General features: G+C 47.5%; 1 protein-coding gene across 1 annotated transcript in view; it reads right to left on the bottom strand.

The window, feature by feature from the left end:
* Positions 1-18,518, bottom strand: part of cacna2d3 (calcium voltage-gated channel auxiliary subunit alpha2delta 3) — a 437,296-nt gene that overhangs the window by 268,107 nt on the left and 150,671 nt on the right. The window contains exon 5 of the mRNA XM_033036559.1: positions 3,912-4,074. Within this exon, the coding sequence (XP_032892450.1) occupies positions 3,912-4,074 (163 nt within the window). The remainder of the gene's footprint in view (positions 1-3,911; positions 4,075-18,518) is intronic.

Raw genomic sequence — 18,518 nt, 5'->3', positions numbered from 1 at the left:
GATTAACAGCCCGGCGACTGGGCAAGGAAAGGAAATTAGAATGAACCGATGCCAAATCAGTTACCTCCAGAAATAACAAAGGCAGATAAAACGAGTGGATTTACAGAAAGGAAGCGTGAATGTGAAAAATACTTCCATAAATCCCCCAGAACCGTGATCTGAAGGAGAATCATTCATGCAAGAGTTAATTTTCAGTGTCATTAACCTTGCTGCACCTAAATTCTCATTTACCGCATTGTTAAAGACGCGTCTGAACTGGAATAGACAGGAACAACTTCCTCCTCCGCCTTTCCTTCCAACCAAATATAATTTTGTGTAAGTAGACACAAAAAGCTGGAGTAACTCAGCGTGTCAGGCAGCATCTGTGGAGAACATGGACAGGTGACGTTTCACAGAGTGCTGGAGTAACTCAGCGGGTCAGGCAGCATCTGTGGAGAACATGGACAGGTGACGTTTCACAGAGTGCTGGAGTAACTCAGCGGGTCAGGCAGCATCTGTGGAGAACATGGATAGGTGACGTTTCACGGAGTGCTGGAGTAACTCAGCGTGTCAGGCAGCATCTGTGGAGAACATGGACAGGTGACGTTTCACAGAGTGCTAGAGTAACTCAGCGGGTCAGGCAGCATCTCTGGAGAAGGAATAGGTGACGTTTCAGGTCAAGACCCTGCTTCAGATCCTTCTTCTTAAACCAGTCTGAAGAAGGGTCTCGACCCATAACATCACCCATTCCTTTCCAGAGATGTTGCCTGTCCCGTTGAGTTACTCCAGCATTTTGTGCCGATTATTAACCTGTATATTATTTCCTGAGCCCGCGTTGCTTCCTAAAGCATTCCAACAGAAAGTTACCATCAGTTGTCTGCTGATTGTCTGATCGTGTTTGTCAATGGGTGTCAAGGGTGATGGGGAGAAGGCAGGAACATGTGTTTAGGAGGCAGAGATCAGCCATGATTGAATGGCAGAGTACTCGATGGGCCGAATGGCCTAATCTACTCCTATAACTTGTGACTTTGTGACATAACACAGATACTGTCTGACCAGAGCAGAGGCCTCAACAATTATAAACTGCAATAAACACAGCTTGTTATGAGATGAAGGGCCAACATTGTGCAGTAACTTTAGAAGATGAGTTTGAAAAAAACAATAAGATTGCAGAATTGTCAAATGTGGAATGGCCAATTATTGATATATGGCATTATTAATAATTTTTGTTAAACACCTATTGGGTTACAGAATTGTGCACCACAAGAGATCTACAGTCCATGAGCAGGTAACAGATAGATTGTACTGATCTTCCTTAAACATTTGCAGTGGTATCAAAATGAAAAGTCCGTCAGGTTCTGCTCAATCTATAATGGAGATGCTGGAATCATGACAAAGCACAAAGTGCTGGATAACCAAAAGGTCAGGCAGCGTCTGTTGAGGGAATGGACAGATGATGTTTCAGTTCACAACCTTGGTCTGTCCGTTCACCTCCACAGATGCTGCCTGACCTTCTGAGTTCCTCCAACACTTTCGTGTTTGGCTCATAATCTCCAGAACGGTGTTTTACAAATTGTCGAACTGCAATCTGAGACACAAGGAACGGCAGAGGCTGAGATCCCCATTAAAACACAAACACAAAGGGCAGCCACGGTGGTGCAGTGGTACAGCATTTGCAGTGCTGGAGACCCGGGTTCCATCCTGACTACGGGTGCTGTCTGTACGGAGTTTGTACGTTCTCCCCGTGACCTGCGTGGGTTTTCTCCGAGATCTTCGGTTTCCTCCCACACTCCAAAGACGTACAGGTTTGTAGGTTTATTGGCTTGGTAAATGTAAAATATTGTCCCTAGTGTGTGTAGGATAGTGTTAGTGTGTGGGGATCACTGGTCGGTGCCGACTCAGTGGGCCAAAGGACCTGTTTCCATGCTGTATCTCTAAACTAAACTAAACTAAACAGAGTGCTGGAGTAACTCAGCAGGTCAGGCAGCATCTGTGGAGAACATGGATAGGTGACGTTTCACAGAGTGCTGGAGTAACTCAGCGGGTCAGGCAGCATCTGTGGAGAACATGGATAGGTGACGTTTCACAGAGTGCTGGAGTAACTCAGCGGGTCAGGCAGCATCTGTGGAGAACATGGATAGGTGATGTTTCACAGAGTGCGGGAGTAACTCAGCAGGTCAGGCAGCATCTGTGGAGGGAATGGACTGGTGACGCTTTGGGTGGGAACCCTTCTTCAGATGGTGTTTCACCTATCGTGGTGTTCAGTTGCAAACATGAAGACTATATTGATGGCAACATTTGGCAAGTAACAAAGGAGCTGTGAGCCGCAAATGCCACAGTTATATGAGAGTGAAATGGTCTTTCACTTGAGTGGGGATCTGAGCCAGGCCATCAGCATGCAATATTCTCTTCATTTCATGGGTGATTTCCTTGATGTTTCATAACGCTCCTTGCAAATCAGAACATTAAGTGACAATCCACTACAGGGATGGATCATCTGCCAGGCAGAGAGAGCAGCGTTTGCAGCCACCGTGTCAATATTCATCACAAAAAGAGCCAAGAGGTTTGCAGGTGAAACTAGAGTGATACTCTATCCAGTTGATCACAGGGAATATATTCCACATTCTCTACCTTCCTCTCAATCAACAATCGATGGGTGATGTGCTAAAAGGTCGGCTTACAAGCCTGTCGTTTAATTTACATTAAATCACAAGTCATGCAAGGAAAGTATTAGCAATTAAGACCCATGCAACACAAGAAACATCAAGCCAGGGAACAGACTACATTCTTGAACTCGTTCAGCTGCATCTAGTATATTCATATTGTTACGTGGAGAGGTGAACAGGGATTATGCTGCTATTGGTCAGCTGCCTACGGTACATTCACTGATTGGGAAGGAACTGCAGATGCCGGTTTACACCGAAGACAGACACAAAATGCTGGAGTAACTCAGCGGGTCAGGCAGCATCTCTGGAGAACATGGATAGGTGAAGTTTCACAGAGTGCTGTAGTAACTCAGCGGGTTGGGCAGCATCTCTGGAGGGAATGGACTGGTGATGTTTCGGGTCGGGTCCCTTTATCAGTCTGAAGAAGGGTCCCGACCCAAAACGTCACCTGTCCATTCCTTCCCCAGATGCTGCCTGACCCGCTGAGTTACTCCAGCACTCTGTGAAACGTCACCTGTCCATGTTCTCCACAGATGCTGCCCGACCCGCTGAGTTACTCCAGCACTCTGTGAAACGTCACCTGTCCATGTTCTCCACAGATGCTGCCCGACCCACTGAGTTACTCCAGCACTCTGTGAAACGTCACCTGTCCATTCCTTCCCCAGGTGCTGCCTGACCCGCTGAGTTACTCCAGCACTCTGTGAAACGTCACCTATCCATGTTCTCCACAGATGCTGCCCGACCCGCTGAGTTACTACAGCACTCTGTGAAACGTCACCTGTCCATGTTCTCCACAGATGCTGCCCGACCCACTGAGTTACTCCAGCACTCTGTGAAACGTCACCTATCCATGTTCTCCACAGATGCTGCCTGACCCACTGAGTTACTCCAGCACTCTGTGAAACGTCACCTATCCATGTTCTCCACAGATGCTGCCCGACCCACTGAGTTACTCCAGCACTAGCTGTTTTGATCAACAATCTGAAACAGATCTCTTCCCAGTTTCTGTTCCTATAACTTGTGAACTGTGGGAAACCGGAGATCGATTGGATGAATATAATTTAACAAACCAAACCCTGAACTGTTTGAATTGTGAACAAATGTAGACAATATATTTAAACTGAACACCCAAGATGCATTTACATACTGTTTTGAAGAGCAGAGTACTAATTTCAAAGTGTGGTTTCCCACAATGAAAGCTTCCTGCAGTTTGTTAACGTGCCAGAGCTGGCAGACGCTGAACAAATGATGTCAAGTTGTGCCTACCTTTGTTGTACTTGTTGGTGGGTATCTGGACAGCACTTAAGCTGATGTTAACAGGCAAGTTGTTAAAATGCTCATTAGGTTCCAGAATAAACTCCTTCCCAAGTTCCACGTAGCTTCCGCTTTCATCCTTTTCGTTTATTAAGACAGCATTGAAGTATTCATACTGCAAACAAAATACACTCATTATGGATAATTAATTCATTGCAACCCCAGTAGAAGACACAGGAGGACATTATCATCAGAAACAGGATCACATTTGCACACAGTCGGTACAGCGTAACATTGTGGAATATAAAATACACAACGTTTTAAACAGTGTTAATGTGGCTATCGAAGGTAACCGTGCCAACAAATAACTCTGATTGTCAGCATGAATGTCACATCAGTTTTGATTGTCACTTTGATTGATTCATGTCTCTCGATATAATGAACCATATAAATCACCATGATTTTAACATTCTGTAGTATAACTTTGCCGGCTCAAAATTAAATGAGAATAAGGATCAGAGAGGTGTTTTCTTCATGTCATATAAATACAGTCAGGATGGAATAAACTGAGGCAGTGACAAAGGTTGTGGAAGATGAAATGTAAACCAGCATCTGCTGTTCCATGTGTCCTTCTGTAATTTTTAAATTGGTGGTGCTGGCTCGAAGGGCCGAATAGCCTACTCCTGCACCGATTTTTCTATGTTTCTATGTTTTTTTCCAATGATATCCAACATAAACACAAAATGTGTTGGAAGGAACTGCAAGCGCTGGTTTAAACCAAAGAAAGACTGGCGTAACTCAACGGGACAGGCAGCATCTCTGGAAAGAAGTGATGGGTGATGTTTCGGATCGAGACCTTTCTTCAGACTGTGAGTGGGTCCAACATAAGTTGCATTTGCACTTGGTGGGAGAAAGGTCATGTGGAAGCGAGATGGAGATCACTGGGCAAACTGTCCAGAGGACCCAGTCCTTTAATCAGACTTCATTGCAGAGACAGTATCAGCTGCGATCTAAATGAGGAAGCATGAAGTGATTAGCAGCTTGCAATAATTATCTGAAATATGATGCTGCCGGGGAGATGCGGGCATTGCTCACACCGCTGTGATTGCCAGCAACAAGGACACACATCAATCTGCATTGCATGGTTGACATGGGCATATTCGAGAATAGATCAACACAAAATGCTGGAGTAACTCAGCGGGACAGGCAGCATCTCTGAAGAGAAGGAATGGGTGACGTTTCGGGTCGAGACACTTTAATTATCCTTCCCATTCCCACACAGACCTTTCTGTCCTCGGTCTCCTCCATTGTCAGAGACAGACTAAACACAAATTGGAGGAACAGTATCTCATATTTCTCTTGGGCAGCTTACAGCCCAGTGGTATGAATATTGATTTCTCTCACTTCAGGTAGCCCCGGCATTCCCTCTCTCTCTATCCCTCCCCCACCCAAGTCGCACCAGCTTCTCCAGTTTCCTTTATCATCGTGACTTTTTTGCTCATTCATTGATCTTTATCTGTCCACCTCACCGTCTACCTCTCGTTTCCCTTATCCCTAACCAGTCTGAAGAAAGGTCTTCACCCGAAACGTCACCCATTCCTTCTCTCCAGAGATGCTGTCTGACCCGCTGAGTTACTCCAGCACTTTGTGTCTACCTTCGATGTAAACCAGCATCCGCAGTTCCTTCCTGCACATAACTCAATAGAAGTCGCCTATGGGCGGGGAAATGGGTGCCAGAGGTTTAGTCTAGTTTTGTCTAGTTTAAGTAAGTAAGTAAGTTTATTGGCCAAGTATTCACATACAATGAATTTGCCTTGGTGCTCCACCCACAAGTAACAACATGACATACAGTGACAGTTACGAATGACTCAGAAAGCACTAAACATTAATAATAATAAAACATTAATGATAAAACACCATCGATCAAGCATGTGAACCAACAAAATACCAGATCAAAGGGAGGCTACAGGTTTTTGGCTGCTGAGTAGAGCAACTACTCGTGGATAAAAACTGTTTTTATGTCTGGCTGTGGCAGCTTTGACAATCCGGAGTCGCCTTCCAGAGGGAAGTGATTCAAAGAGCTTGTGGCCAGGGTGAGAGGGGTCAGAGATGATCTTGCCCGCTCGCTTCCTGGCCCTTGCCGTGTACAGTTCGTCAATGGAGGGAAGGTTGCAGCCAATAACCTTCTCTGTTGATCGGACAATTCGTTGCAGCCTCCAGGTGTCGTGCTTGGTGGCCGAGCCAAACCAGACCACGATGGAGAAGGTGAGGACAGACTCTACGATGGATTAGTTTATCGTTCAGTTTATTGTCACGTGTACCAGGATACAGTGAAAAGCTTTTTAGTCTCTGTAAATGCAGCAGCATATTTACTTTAGAGCTTCTATGGGGAAGAAGAAACTGGCCCTTCAGCCCAACCTGTCTACACCAGCTAAACTAGTCCCATTTACCTGTCTCTGGTCCGTCTCCCTATAAACATTTCCTATTCCTAACTGTCCAAGTGTCTTTTAAAGAATGGATCGACTGGGCTTGTATTCACTGGAATTTAGAAGGATGAGAGGAACTTATAGAAACATATAAAATTCTTAAAGGATTGGACAGGCTAGATGCAGGAAAAATTTCCCCCATGTTGGGGGAGTCCAGAACCAGGGGTCACAGTTTTAAGAATAAGGGGTAGGCCATTTAGAACTGAGATGAGGAAAAACTTTTCCACCTAGAGAGTTGTGAATCTGTGGAATTCTCTGCCACAGAGGGCAGCGGAGGCCAATTCACTGAATATTTTCAAAAGAGAGTTAGATTTAGCTCTTAGGTCTAACGGAATCAAGGGGTATGGGGAGAAAGCAGGAATGAGGAACTGATTCTGGATGATCAGCCATGATCATATTGAATGGCGGTGCTGGCTCGAAGGGCCGAATGGCCTACTCCTGCACCTATTTTCTATGTTTCTATGTTTCTAAATGCTCGAACGTCCTGTTTAGCACGGACACTGTGGGCCGAAGGGTCTGTTCCTTTCCTGTTCTGTGGTCTAACTACACCTGCAGTAATAGGCAGCAATATCGTCAAATGCCACTACCATAATGACACATAAATGGACCCCTTTATCAGTGCAGAGACCAAATTACAAATCACTGCCACCGAGGCAGTTTATGCAGCAACAAAGGGCTGGCCTCAACAGGTCTGTGGCAGTGAACGGGTCACCTGGCAATTTATTGCAGGCATAGAGACAATGATCCCGGGGACGAATGGGTTAACGTACGATGAGCGTTTGACGGATCTGGGCCTGCACTCACTGGAGTTGAGAAGGATGAGGGGGTACTTTCCCAAGAGTGAAAGGTCTGGATGGAGTGGATGTGGTGAGGAGAGGAGGTTCACGTGGACTGCTCCTGTATATCGAGCGCGTGCCAACTGAACTTTGACTAATGGCCCACAAATGGCTTTACCCGCATGTGTAATATGTAACAAATAAAACATTATTGACTAGTGACTATGTTTCCACTAGTGGGAGAATCTAGGACCAGAGGGCACGGCCTCAGAATTAAAGGACGTTCCTTTAGGAAGGAGATGAGGAGGAATTTCTTCAGTCAGAGGGTGGTGAATCTGTGGAATTTCTTGCCACAGAAGGCTGTGGATGCCGTCAGTGGATATATTTAAGGCAGAGATAGATCAATTCTTGATTAGTACGGGTGTCGGGGGTTATGGGGAGTAGGTAGGCGAATGGGGTTAGGAGGGAGAGATAGATCAGCCATGATTGAATGGCGGAGTAGACTTGATGTGCCAAATGGTCTAATTCTACACCTATTAGATTAGATTAGATTAAACTTTATTAATCCCCTTATTCAGGGGAAATTCTGATGTCCTTGCAGCACACTAATAAAAATACAACATAGCATTCAAAAAGAAGTTCAACACAAAAACATCCCCCCACAGTGATTCCCACTGTGGGGGAAGGCACAAAGTCCAGTCCCCATCCTCTTGTCCACCCAAAGTCGGGCCTATTGAGGCCTCCACAGTCGCCGCCACGGCGCCCGATGTTCTCGCCGGGTGATGGTGCTCCGGCGTCGGGAGAACCCCCAGCGGCTTGGGGGTGCCAGGAACGGCCGCCTTCCCACCGGAGACCGCGGCTTCCAAGCCAACAGACCGCGCCGGACGGAGCTCCGCACACTGGCGATCTCAGCAAGAGATCCCAGGCTCCGGGATGTAACGTTCAGCGTCGCAGCTGGCCGCTCCACAAAACCGCGGCTCCACAATGTTCTTATCGGCGGTCCCAGCATACTGGAGTTCCAGCGCGGCGACCCAGGAAAGGCATCGCCCGCTCCGCAACAGCGCTCCAGCGCTGCGCCGCCGCCAAAGCCGATGTTCTGCGCCGCCGCCAAAGCCGATGTTCTGGCCAGGTCCCCTCAGGGAAACGTCGCTCCAGGACCCGCTGGTAGGCCGCAAGGACAGGTCGAAGTCGCTGCTCGGAGGAAGGCAACCCCTCCGACCAGGTAGGGACTCGAAAAGCAGTTTCCCCCTTCCCCCCCACCACCCCCCACACATAAAAAGATTAGGCCCCCTGACTACACACTCAACGTACTAAAAATAATAAAAAAGAAGGGGAAAAAAAACGGACAGCTGCAGGACAGGCAGCCGTTCAGGACAGCGCCTCCTCCGGACCAAAGGTCTAAAAACATATACCCAAGGGGGCTGAATGAAATTGGCAAAACATGTTGTCTCTCTCCACAGGCGTTTTAGTTTTGTTCAGTTTAGTTTATTGTCACGTGTACCGAGGTGCAGTGAACACCTTCGCTCAGCTCGCCTGGACCTACCTGATCTCCCGGTTGCTAAACACTTTAATTCTCCTTCCCATTCCCACACAGACCTTTCTGTCCTCGGTCTCCTCCATTGTCAGAGTGAGGCTGAATGCAAATTGGAGGAACAGCATCTCATATTTCTCTTGGGCAGCTTACACCCCAGTGGTATGAATATTGATTTCTCTCACTTCAGGTAGCCCCATCATTTCCTCACTCTCTATCCCTCCCCTCGCACCAGCTTCTTGTTCCCACCCAACAAACAGCTAACAATGGCCTGTTTCCTTTATCATTGTTACTTTTTTAGATATCTTTCATTCATTGGTCTTTATCTCTCCACATCACCATCTATATCTCTCGTTTTCCTTTCCCCGGACTAGTCTGTCGAAGGGTCTCGACCAGAAAAGTCACCCATTCCTTCTCTCCAGAGATGCTGCCGGTCCCGCTGAGTTACTCCAACTTTTTGTGTCTATCTACAGTGAAAATCTTTTGTTGCGTGCTAACCAGTCAGCAGAAAGACAATACATGATTATAATCGAGCCGTCCACAGTGCATTCCTTTGTCTACTGTTTGTTCTCAGTCTACGGCCGGTCATATACCCGCTGTTCTAAATCCACTGCACTGCAGATGGTGGATTTAGTTCCCTAATCCATCTCCTCTGTGTACAGAGTGTGAATACCGATCTCCACAATGCCATCACCCATGGATTTAACTACATCTTCAGGTGTCATCAACAAAAAAATTATTATCCTCAACCCTCTCCCCCACTGCAGAAGATATATCGTTTCATAAGGTCATAAGTGTTAGGAGCAGAATTAGACCATTCGGCCCATCAAGTCTACTCCGCCATTCAGCCCATCGACCCTCTACTGTCATTCAGTTCAATCATTGCTGAACTGCCCCCTTATTCCATTGGTCAACTTTGGTCACACATCACTTTACACCATGGCCACCAAATCTAACCCCAATGGGTTTTATTTCCAATTGAGTTGGATGCAGCAACTTTCAGTTGAGAAACTGCAGTGGAGGTACAGGGGTCTGAAAGCCCTGACCACCAGGTTCAGGACCAGACACTTCCCAACAACCAAGGAGAATTACGAGAATGCTGACAAGACACAACGACCTGAACTATAGGGAGAGGTTGTGCAGCCTGGAACTTTATTTCTTGGAGCGCAGATGGATGAGGGATGATCTTATAGAGGTGTATAAAATCATGAGAGGAATAGGAATTGATTAGTACCGGGTTATGGTGATAAGGCAGGAGAATAGGGTTAGGAGGGAGAGATAGATCAGCCACAATTGAATAGAATTGATGGGCTGAATGGCCTAATTCTGCTCCTATTACTTATAACCTTGGATAGGAGTTTTGCCCAGAGTTGGGGAATGGAGAACCAGAGGACATAGGTTTAAGGTGAAGTCAAGTCAAGTCAAGTCACATTTATTTATATAGCACATTTAAAAAACAACTCTCATTGGCCAAAGTGCTTTACATTTGTATAAGAATAGTATAACAAACAAACTACATACATGTAGCCCTCGCTCAGAGGACGTCGAGAAAGGCTTGGGAGTAAAGATGAGTTTTAAGTCTCGGCTTAAAGGAGTCGATGGAGGGGGCAGTTCTGATGGGAAGAGGGATGCTGTTCCACAGTCTAGGAGCTGCAACCGCAAAGGTGCGGTCGCCCCTGAGCTTATGCCTAGACCGCGGGATGTTCAGTAACCCCAAGTCGGCCGATCTGAGGGACCTGGAGGTGGTGTGGTGGGTAAGCAGACTTTTAATGTAGGTGGGGGCAAGCCCATTGAGGGCTTTGAGGACATGAAGGAGGATCTTGAAATGTATACGGAATCGCACAGGGAGCCCGTGGAGAGAGGCCAGGATCGGGGTGATATGGTCCCTTTATCGGGTGCCCGTCAGGAGTCACACTGCGGCGAGATTTAATAGGAAAAGATTTAATAGGAACCGAGGTGTACGGTTTTCACACAAAGGGTGGTGGGTGTATGGAACAAGCTGCCAGAGGAGGTAGTTGAGGCTGGGACTATCCCAATGTTTAAGAAACAGTTCGACAGGTACATGGATAGAATAGGTTGAGAGAGATATGGGCCAAGCACAGGCAGGTGGGACTAGTGTGGATGAGAATGTTGGTCGGCGTGGGCAAGTTGGGCTGAAGGGCCTGTTTCCGTGCTGTATCACTCTATGACTCTATGAGCATTAGCTTCTTGAACACTGCACTACGCAACCCACAACTGTGGATTTCTATGGACTGCGGTCGATTACACTAAGATAGACACAGAGTGTTGGAGTAACTCAGTGGGTCAGGCAGCATCTGTGGAGAACATGGATAGGTGACGTTTCACAGTGAGCTGGAGTAACTCAGTGGGTCAGGCAGCATCTGTGGAGAACATGGATAGGTGGTGTTTTGGGTCGAGACCCTTCTTCAGACTCTGGACTTTGGAAGTTTATTTCCCCGGTATTGTGGTTATTAATTGACTTGCTTTTTGGTCATCATGCATCATGTTTGTGTACGGTGCTTACGGACTTGTGAAGCTGCTGAAAGTAAGAATTCTATTGTTCAATTGTCGTTGCATCTGACAATGACACCCTCCTCACCATTGACTTGCGTGATTTGTGAGTGTTTTCGGACATCTACTGAACAGCCAAGCTTGAAGATTCAGGTCACATCCCTTTAATCTGTCATTCCATCAGGTCCTTTAATCACCTTGAATCTCAATTATATCACCTGTTAATATTCTGTGCATGCAGCAACGCAAATCTGCTGTCCCTGCACAAAATTTAACTCTTTTCTCGTCCTTGTGAATCCTCTCTGTACCACCTTTAAGCCACTATAAAACCATGTGATTGTCATATAATTCTATCGCAAGAGCAAACACTGTGCAGTCACGGGCAATAAATGTGTGCGGCACAGTAGCACAGCGGTAGAGTTGCTGCCTTACAGTGCCAGAGAGCCAGGTTCCATCCTGACTACGAGTGCTGTCTGTACGGAGTTTGTACATTCTCTCCCTGTGACCAAGGAAGGAGAGATAGATCAGCCGTGATTGAATGGCGGAGTAGACTTGATGGGTCAAATGGCTTATGTATACTCCTATCACTTATGAATTTATGAGACAGATTCCACCAGTTGTCAGCCTGACCCTGAGCCCTTTCTTCAAGGGGATGGCATTGATTGTCCATGGTACTAGTCCCAAACCTGGGATACGTTGTCCGGCCGTGGCTAACCTTATGATCTAATGTGAACGGGCGATCGATGATCGGCATGGACTTGGAGGGCCGAAGGGTCAGTTTCCATGCTATATTTCTAAACTTAACTCAATTAAATGAAGCCTGGTTAAGCCTAATCTCCTGAGCCATGATTAATGGTGAGTGAGTGGTCACTACTCCCCGATGGATTGCAACCTTGTCGTGGTCGGGGAGCTTGTGTGTCTCAGTGACCCCTAGAGCTATGCCAGCGGGAGATTCGTCTCCTGTTAGGGTCTCCCATGCTGGACAGGTGGAAGGGTAGAGGCGAGACGAAGAGCGAGCGATCCACTGGTCCTCCAGGTTGGAGGTTGAGCACAGGGCTAACAACCCTGTCTCGTAAAACAAATATGTTACAGAAACAGCAAAGCTGCCCTACATGCCAGGAGGCATAATAGGCAGTAAGTAAGTAAGTAGGTAAGTAAGAGTGGTCACTGCGACCTTGGGTAAAGTCGCCACATAGACATCAGCTCCGGCCAGTCACCGGCTCAAGGCCAACGTCACTGTCCAATGACAACACAGTCACCAAGCTGGCCGAGCAATCACAATGGAGTAACTCAGCGGGTCAGGCAGCATCTGTGGAGAACATGGATAGGTGACGTTTCACAGAGTGCTGGAGTAACTCAGCGGGTCAGGCAGCATCTGTGGAGAACATGGATAGGTGGCGTTTCGGAATGGGACCCTTCTTCAGCATATTTTGTCTGCTCCACTGCAAAATCTCCTCAAGGTATGCTTACTTTAAAGAAGCTCTCCTGAGATGCTGCCTAAACCACTGAGTTACTACAGCACTTTGTGTCAATCTTCGGTATAAACCAGCATCTGAAGTTCAGTATTACACACTAATTTTTGAAATCGGGTGAAGGCTTTGAACATTGTCTTGCTCCATAAAGGGTCAACCGCTGACAGGAATCTCTACCCGATGTCTACGATGTACAACCCTTGTACACTCTACACTCCAGCCTGTCCCACGGAGTTATAGGAATAAACAGTCATCATCGTGACATTAACACAACCCATGAAATCAGCAATATTGTTTAATAATGAATTATAATAGAAAGCTTCAAGTATAAATGTGTGGGATGGAACTGCTGGTTTGTACCGAAGATAGACACAAAATGCTGGAGTAACTCAGCGGGACAGGCAGCATCTCTGGAGAGAAGGAATGGGTGATGGTTCAGGTCGTGACCCTTCTTCAGACTGACACTAAATATTTGTGAATGACCACAGCATTGTGTCTAATCTTCAATATATATCTTGTATTTTTATTTGATCTATTTAGCTCATTTTCTGAACATTTTGTGAGCTCCAATGATTATTGCAGAGGTATATATCAGGGTATAGCCGTTAAAACAGCTTGCAAAAGCTTCACAAGAGATTACTACCTTGTAAAAAGGGAGGACGGTTGCCCATAATAAATCCACTCAGTGCTGCTGTCCTACACTACGAGCATCAGGAACTTTACAGAAACATCAGGTTGTAAAATCAGCTTTCAACCCACTGCCGAATCACGTCAAGTTGTCGAGCATCTGGGGAGGTTAGACAGGTAACGCTGGAGAAACTCAGCGGGTCAGTCTGGAAGTCAGGAGAGAGAGTGACAAGAGATATGTAAAGGTACCCAACAAATCACAGCCGGTAGTGACTCATGAAAGGTGGAGCCCACAATGGTCCATTGTTGCCTGTGGAAGAGGTGATAATAACAGATATAAACAGTGATACTAGCAAGATACTAGATGAGGCTGGGGTAGCGATGGAGAGAGAGGGGGAATACAAGGGTGAAATGAGAGAATATTGAATCTGCTCCAGCAGCATCTCTAGAGAGAAGGAACAGGGTAACGTTTCGGGTCTGAACCCGGCTCCAGACAGAAAGATGGATGCGAGGAAAGGCCAGTCTGGAGAAGGGTCTCGACCTGAAACACCACCCATTCCTTCTCTCCAGAGATGCTGCCTGTCCCGCTGAGTTACCGCTGACTGCATGGAGGAGACAAGGTGGCAATATTTCTAGCGTTTCCATTGGGTCTTTGAATGGGCAACACATGCTGGAGGAGCAGAGACGGGGAGTGAGCTCATGGGAGGGGCAGTCCCAGACGCTACTGCCAATTCTCAGCCGGGAGAAATGGAAATGCTCCTGGAATAGAAACATAGACAATAGGTACAGGAGTAGGCCATTCAGCCCTTCGAGCCAGCACCGCCATTCAATATGATCATGGCTGATTATCTAAAAATCAGTACCCCATTCCTGCTTTCTCCCTATATCCCTTGATTCCGTTAGCCCGCAGAGCTAAATCTAACTCTCTCCTGAAAACATCCCTGGAAGAGCAAACATCCAGGAGCATTTCACAGTTCAGTTTTTGTTTAGTTTATTGTCACGTGCAAGAGCGGAACTCGCTATCAAAACATGGAGGGGACCGGGGGACACAATTTTTTGGCGGCAAAGCGAGCATGCGCACACTCACACACACACGCGCGAGGCTTCGGAGGCTCAATCCAGCGCTAAATGCAGCACAACTCTGCCTGTCTCACCGGGTTAACTACAGGGAGGAGGGTAGGGGGGGTGGGAGGAGGGTACGGAACATTTGCATTTTTCAGCTTGAAATTGTGCAATATGGTGCATACTGTAGCGAGTCTTATAACCTACACTTGAATGCAATATATATGCTTTAAATTGGATTGGAGCGTTTTTGAAAGGGGGGAGGCTGTGCGATCACTGATCACTGGCCTTAGGGGTACCCGGTGAGGGAGTGGAGCAACCAAGTGAGGAGAGGGTGTGGAAGAAGGGTAGGAACTTTTTGAAATTTGATGTATTAAAATAATGTTTTAGTGCACTGTAGAAGTATGATTTCAATGTTTTTTGTATGAAGTATTTTTAAGAGGTAACTTTTTAGGAGGTAACTTTATCCACACAAAGGGTGATGGGTGTATGGAACAAGCTGCCAGAGGAGGTAGTTGAGGCAGGGACCATCCCAACATTTAAGAAAAAGTTAGACTGATACATGGATAGGACAGGTTTCGAGGTATGGACCAAAAGCAGGTAGCGTAGCTGGGACATGTTGGCGGGTGTGGGCAAGTTGCGCCGAATGGCCTGTTTTCACACTGTATCACTCTATGACTACATTATACCTCCACCATGCATGAATGCTTCAAAATCAAGTGATCGAGTTTTATTGCCATATACTCAAGCATAGAAACATAGAAAATAGGTGCAGGAATAGGCCATTCGGCCCTTTGAGCCAGCACTGCCATTCAATATGATCATGGCTATTCATCTAAAATCAGTACCTCTTTCCTGTTTTTTCCCTATAACCCTTGATGTCGTTAGCCCCAAGAACTAAATGTAACTCTCTCTTGAAAACATCCAGTGAATTGGCCTGCACTGCCTTCTGTGGCAGAGAATTCCACAGATTCACAACTCTCTGCGTGAAGAAAGTTTGTCCTCATCTCAGTCCTAACTGCCCCCCCCCCCCTCCCCCTTTATTCTTAAACTGTGACCCCTGGTTCTGAACGCCCCCAACATCGGGAACATTTTTCCTGCAGTTACAGTAATTGAAAATCTAGCAGGCAAGCAGGATGCTTTCTCTAACCACCCCCATTTGAAGTCCACTACCTTCCACCGTTTCTACCCAGTGCTTGGTACTTACTTCCAGCAGCCACTGGTTGTCCTCCAGGATGCACCGAGCCGCAGCCTGATCCATGCCGGTCACCTGGGCAAATTCGACACAGAGACTCTCTCTCTCTCCCCCCTCTCTTTCGCTCTCTCTCCTCTCAACCCCCCTCTTTCTCTCTCCCCCTCTATCTCTCCCCTCCCCCTCTCTTTCCCCTCTCTATCTCTCCCCACCCCCTCTCTTTCCCCTCTCTCTCTCTCCTCTCGCCCTCTCAGTCTCTCCTCTCACCCCCTCTCTCTCCCCTGTCTCCCCCTCTCACTCTCTCCCCTTCCCTCTCTTCTCTCTCCCCCCTCTCTCTCTCCCCCCTCTCTTCCCCCTCTCTTTCCCCCTCTCTTTCCCCCCTCTCTCCCTCCCACCTTACTCTTCCCCCTCTCTCCTCTTTCTCTCTCTCCCCCTCTCCCTCTCTCCCCTCTCTTTCCCCTACCTCTCTCTCCCCTCTCTTTCCCCTAACTCTCTCTCCCCCCCTCTCTCTCTCCCCCTCTCTTTCTTCTCGCTCTCCCCCTCTTCTCTCTCCCCCTCGCTTCTCCCCAACCTCTTTCTCCCTCTCTATCTCCCCCTCTCTCCCCCTCTCCACACACTCTCCCCTCTCACTTTCCCCTCTCTCTCTTTTTCTCCTCTCACCTCTCTCTCTTCCCCCCTCTCTCCTCCTCTCTTCCCCATTTCTCCCTCCTACCTCACTCTTCCCCTTGCCCTCTCTCCCCTCTCTTTCTCCTCTGTCTCTATCTCTTTTTCTTTGCCCCCCTATCTCTCTCTTTCCTCCGTTTCTCTCTTTCCCCCTCTCCCCCTCTCTCTTTTACCACCCCTCTCTCTTCCCCTTCTCTCTCCCATTCTCTCCTACCCTCTCCTCCCCCTCTCTCTCTTCCCTCTTTCTTCCCTCACCCCTCTCTCACTTCCCCCCCCTCTCCCACCTCACTCTCCCCCCTCTCTCTCCCCTCTTCTCTCTCCATTCACTCCCCCCCCCCTGTCTCTCCCCTCTCACCCCCCTCTCTCTCTCCCCACTGTCTCCCTCCACTCTCTCTCTCTCCACCTCCCTTTGAGAGTCTGTCCCTTCAGCACAGAGACTCTCGCGGCAGCGGCAGCGGCTCAACGCTTCCGACGCCTCCGACACCCGGGACATGCACTGTCCGGAGTGCTCCATGGCCAGAGCTGCAGCGAGCGACACGCAGGCTCCGGCAAACACTCGTCCGTCCCGGCACCCCGCATCTGTTCCGGCCGCTGGTTCTGCTCCCATCCCTCCCGCAGCCCCTGCTCTACAACACCCGCGGACCATGCAGTTTATCCGAGTTTTGAAATTTTCGTTGATCACAAAATTTCTCTCCACTGAGCGTGAGAAATTTCTGATGAGCGTGATGGCGTGAGAGTTTGCTTGAGGGCGTGAGTCTCACGCTCAAAGCGTAAGAGTTGGCAGCCCTGATACATGATTACAATCGAGCCATTCGCAGTGTACAGATACAGGATAAGGGAATAACGTTTAGTGCAAATGTCTTCATTAATCTGTGTTAGTAAATCACGCATTTCCTTTTGTAGAAAGTAAAAATAGAAACATAGACAATAGGTGCAGGAGTAGGCCATTCGGCCCTTCGAGCCAGCACCGCCATTCAATATGATCATGGCTGATCATCTAAAAATCAGTACCCCGTTCCTGCTTTCTCCCCATATCCCTTGATTCCGATTCAAATGCATGATGCGTTCCAGTGTACTCTATACTGACATTCACAGATTTAAAGAAGGGTCTCGACCCGAAAAGTTACCCATGCCTTCTCGCCAGAGATGCTGCCTGTCCCACTGAGTTACTCCAGCATTTTGTGTCTCTCTTTATGCTAATCTAGGTTTAGGTCTATTACTGTCACGAGTACCAAGGAACAGTGAAAAGCTTTGTTATGCAGGCTATCCAATCAGATCAGTTAATACTGTACATCAATACAATCGAGACAAACTCCAGTCCAATAGGTAGAGCAAAGGGGAAGATACAGAGAGCAGGATATAGTTCTCAGCATTGTAGAGCATCAGTTCCACAGACAAAGTCCAATGTCTACAATGGGGTAAAGGTGAATCGGACAGTGCCCTAGCTGAGACTGGAGGCGCGCACTTTCAAGTCTATCCATTTTGCCATGAGATATTGTTCACACCTTTTAGAGTGAGGCCCAGAGCAAACTGGAGGAACAGCACCTCATATTTCGCTTGGGCAGTTTACACCACAGTGGTATGAACATAGACTTCTCTAACTTCAAGTAGCCCTTGCTTTCTCTCTCTCTCCATCCCCTCCCGTTTCCAGTTTTCCCACCAGTCTCACTGTCTCCGCCTACATTCTATCTCTGTTTGCTTTGTTGTCACCTTCTCCCAGCTAACACTGATCTATTCTACATTTTCCTTCATCTTTATTCCCTTTGTCTTATTTTCACACCTTACACGTCCTTATCTATGTACCTCCCTCTCCCCTGACATCAGTCTAAAGAAGAGTATCCACCCGAAACGTCACCCATTCCTTCTCTCCAGACATGCTGCCTGTCCCGTTGAGTCACTCCAGCATTTTGTGTCTGGCTTCTGTTTTATCTCAAAATTAAACTAAACTAAACTAATCTATATTCAATGAGTGAAAGCAGCCATTAGTGGCAACCAGTGTTTTATCGGTGTTTGATCAATGACCACGGGGCCGGCAGAGGCTGCAGGTGACAAAGAGTTAATATTTCTAGCATGCTGCTCTCTTTCTCCCGATCCACTTATACCTCCACTTATTCACCGTGCTGATCACTTTAAGGCTTTCGTTGACCTGTTAGAATCCCTAATGGTCCATGTGTGTTGTTAGTGAAGGATACCATCAGCCTCCCAGCAACCAGTCCTGCAGCCTCCTTGGTGATGAGCGTTATCTGTGCTGTGGACACACACGGTGGCGCAGTGGATAGAGCCGCTGGTGCCATCCCGA

The sequence above is a fragment of the Amblyraja radiata genome, chromosome 18 (genome assembly GCF_010909765.2).
Source record: "Amblyraja radiata isolate CabotCenter1 chromosome 18, sAmbRad1.1.pri, whole genome shotgun sequence".
NCBI lineage: Eukaryota > Metazoa > Chordata > Chondrichthyes > Rajiformes > Rajidae > Amblyraja > Amblyraja radiata.
This window is presented reverse-complemented; position numbering and strand designations above follow the sequence as displayed.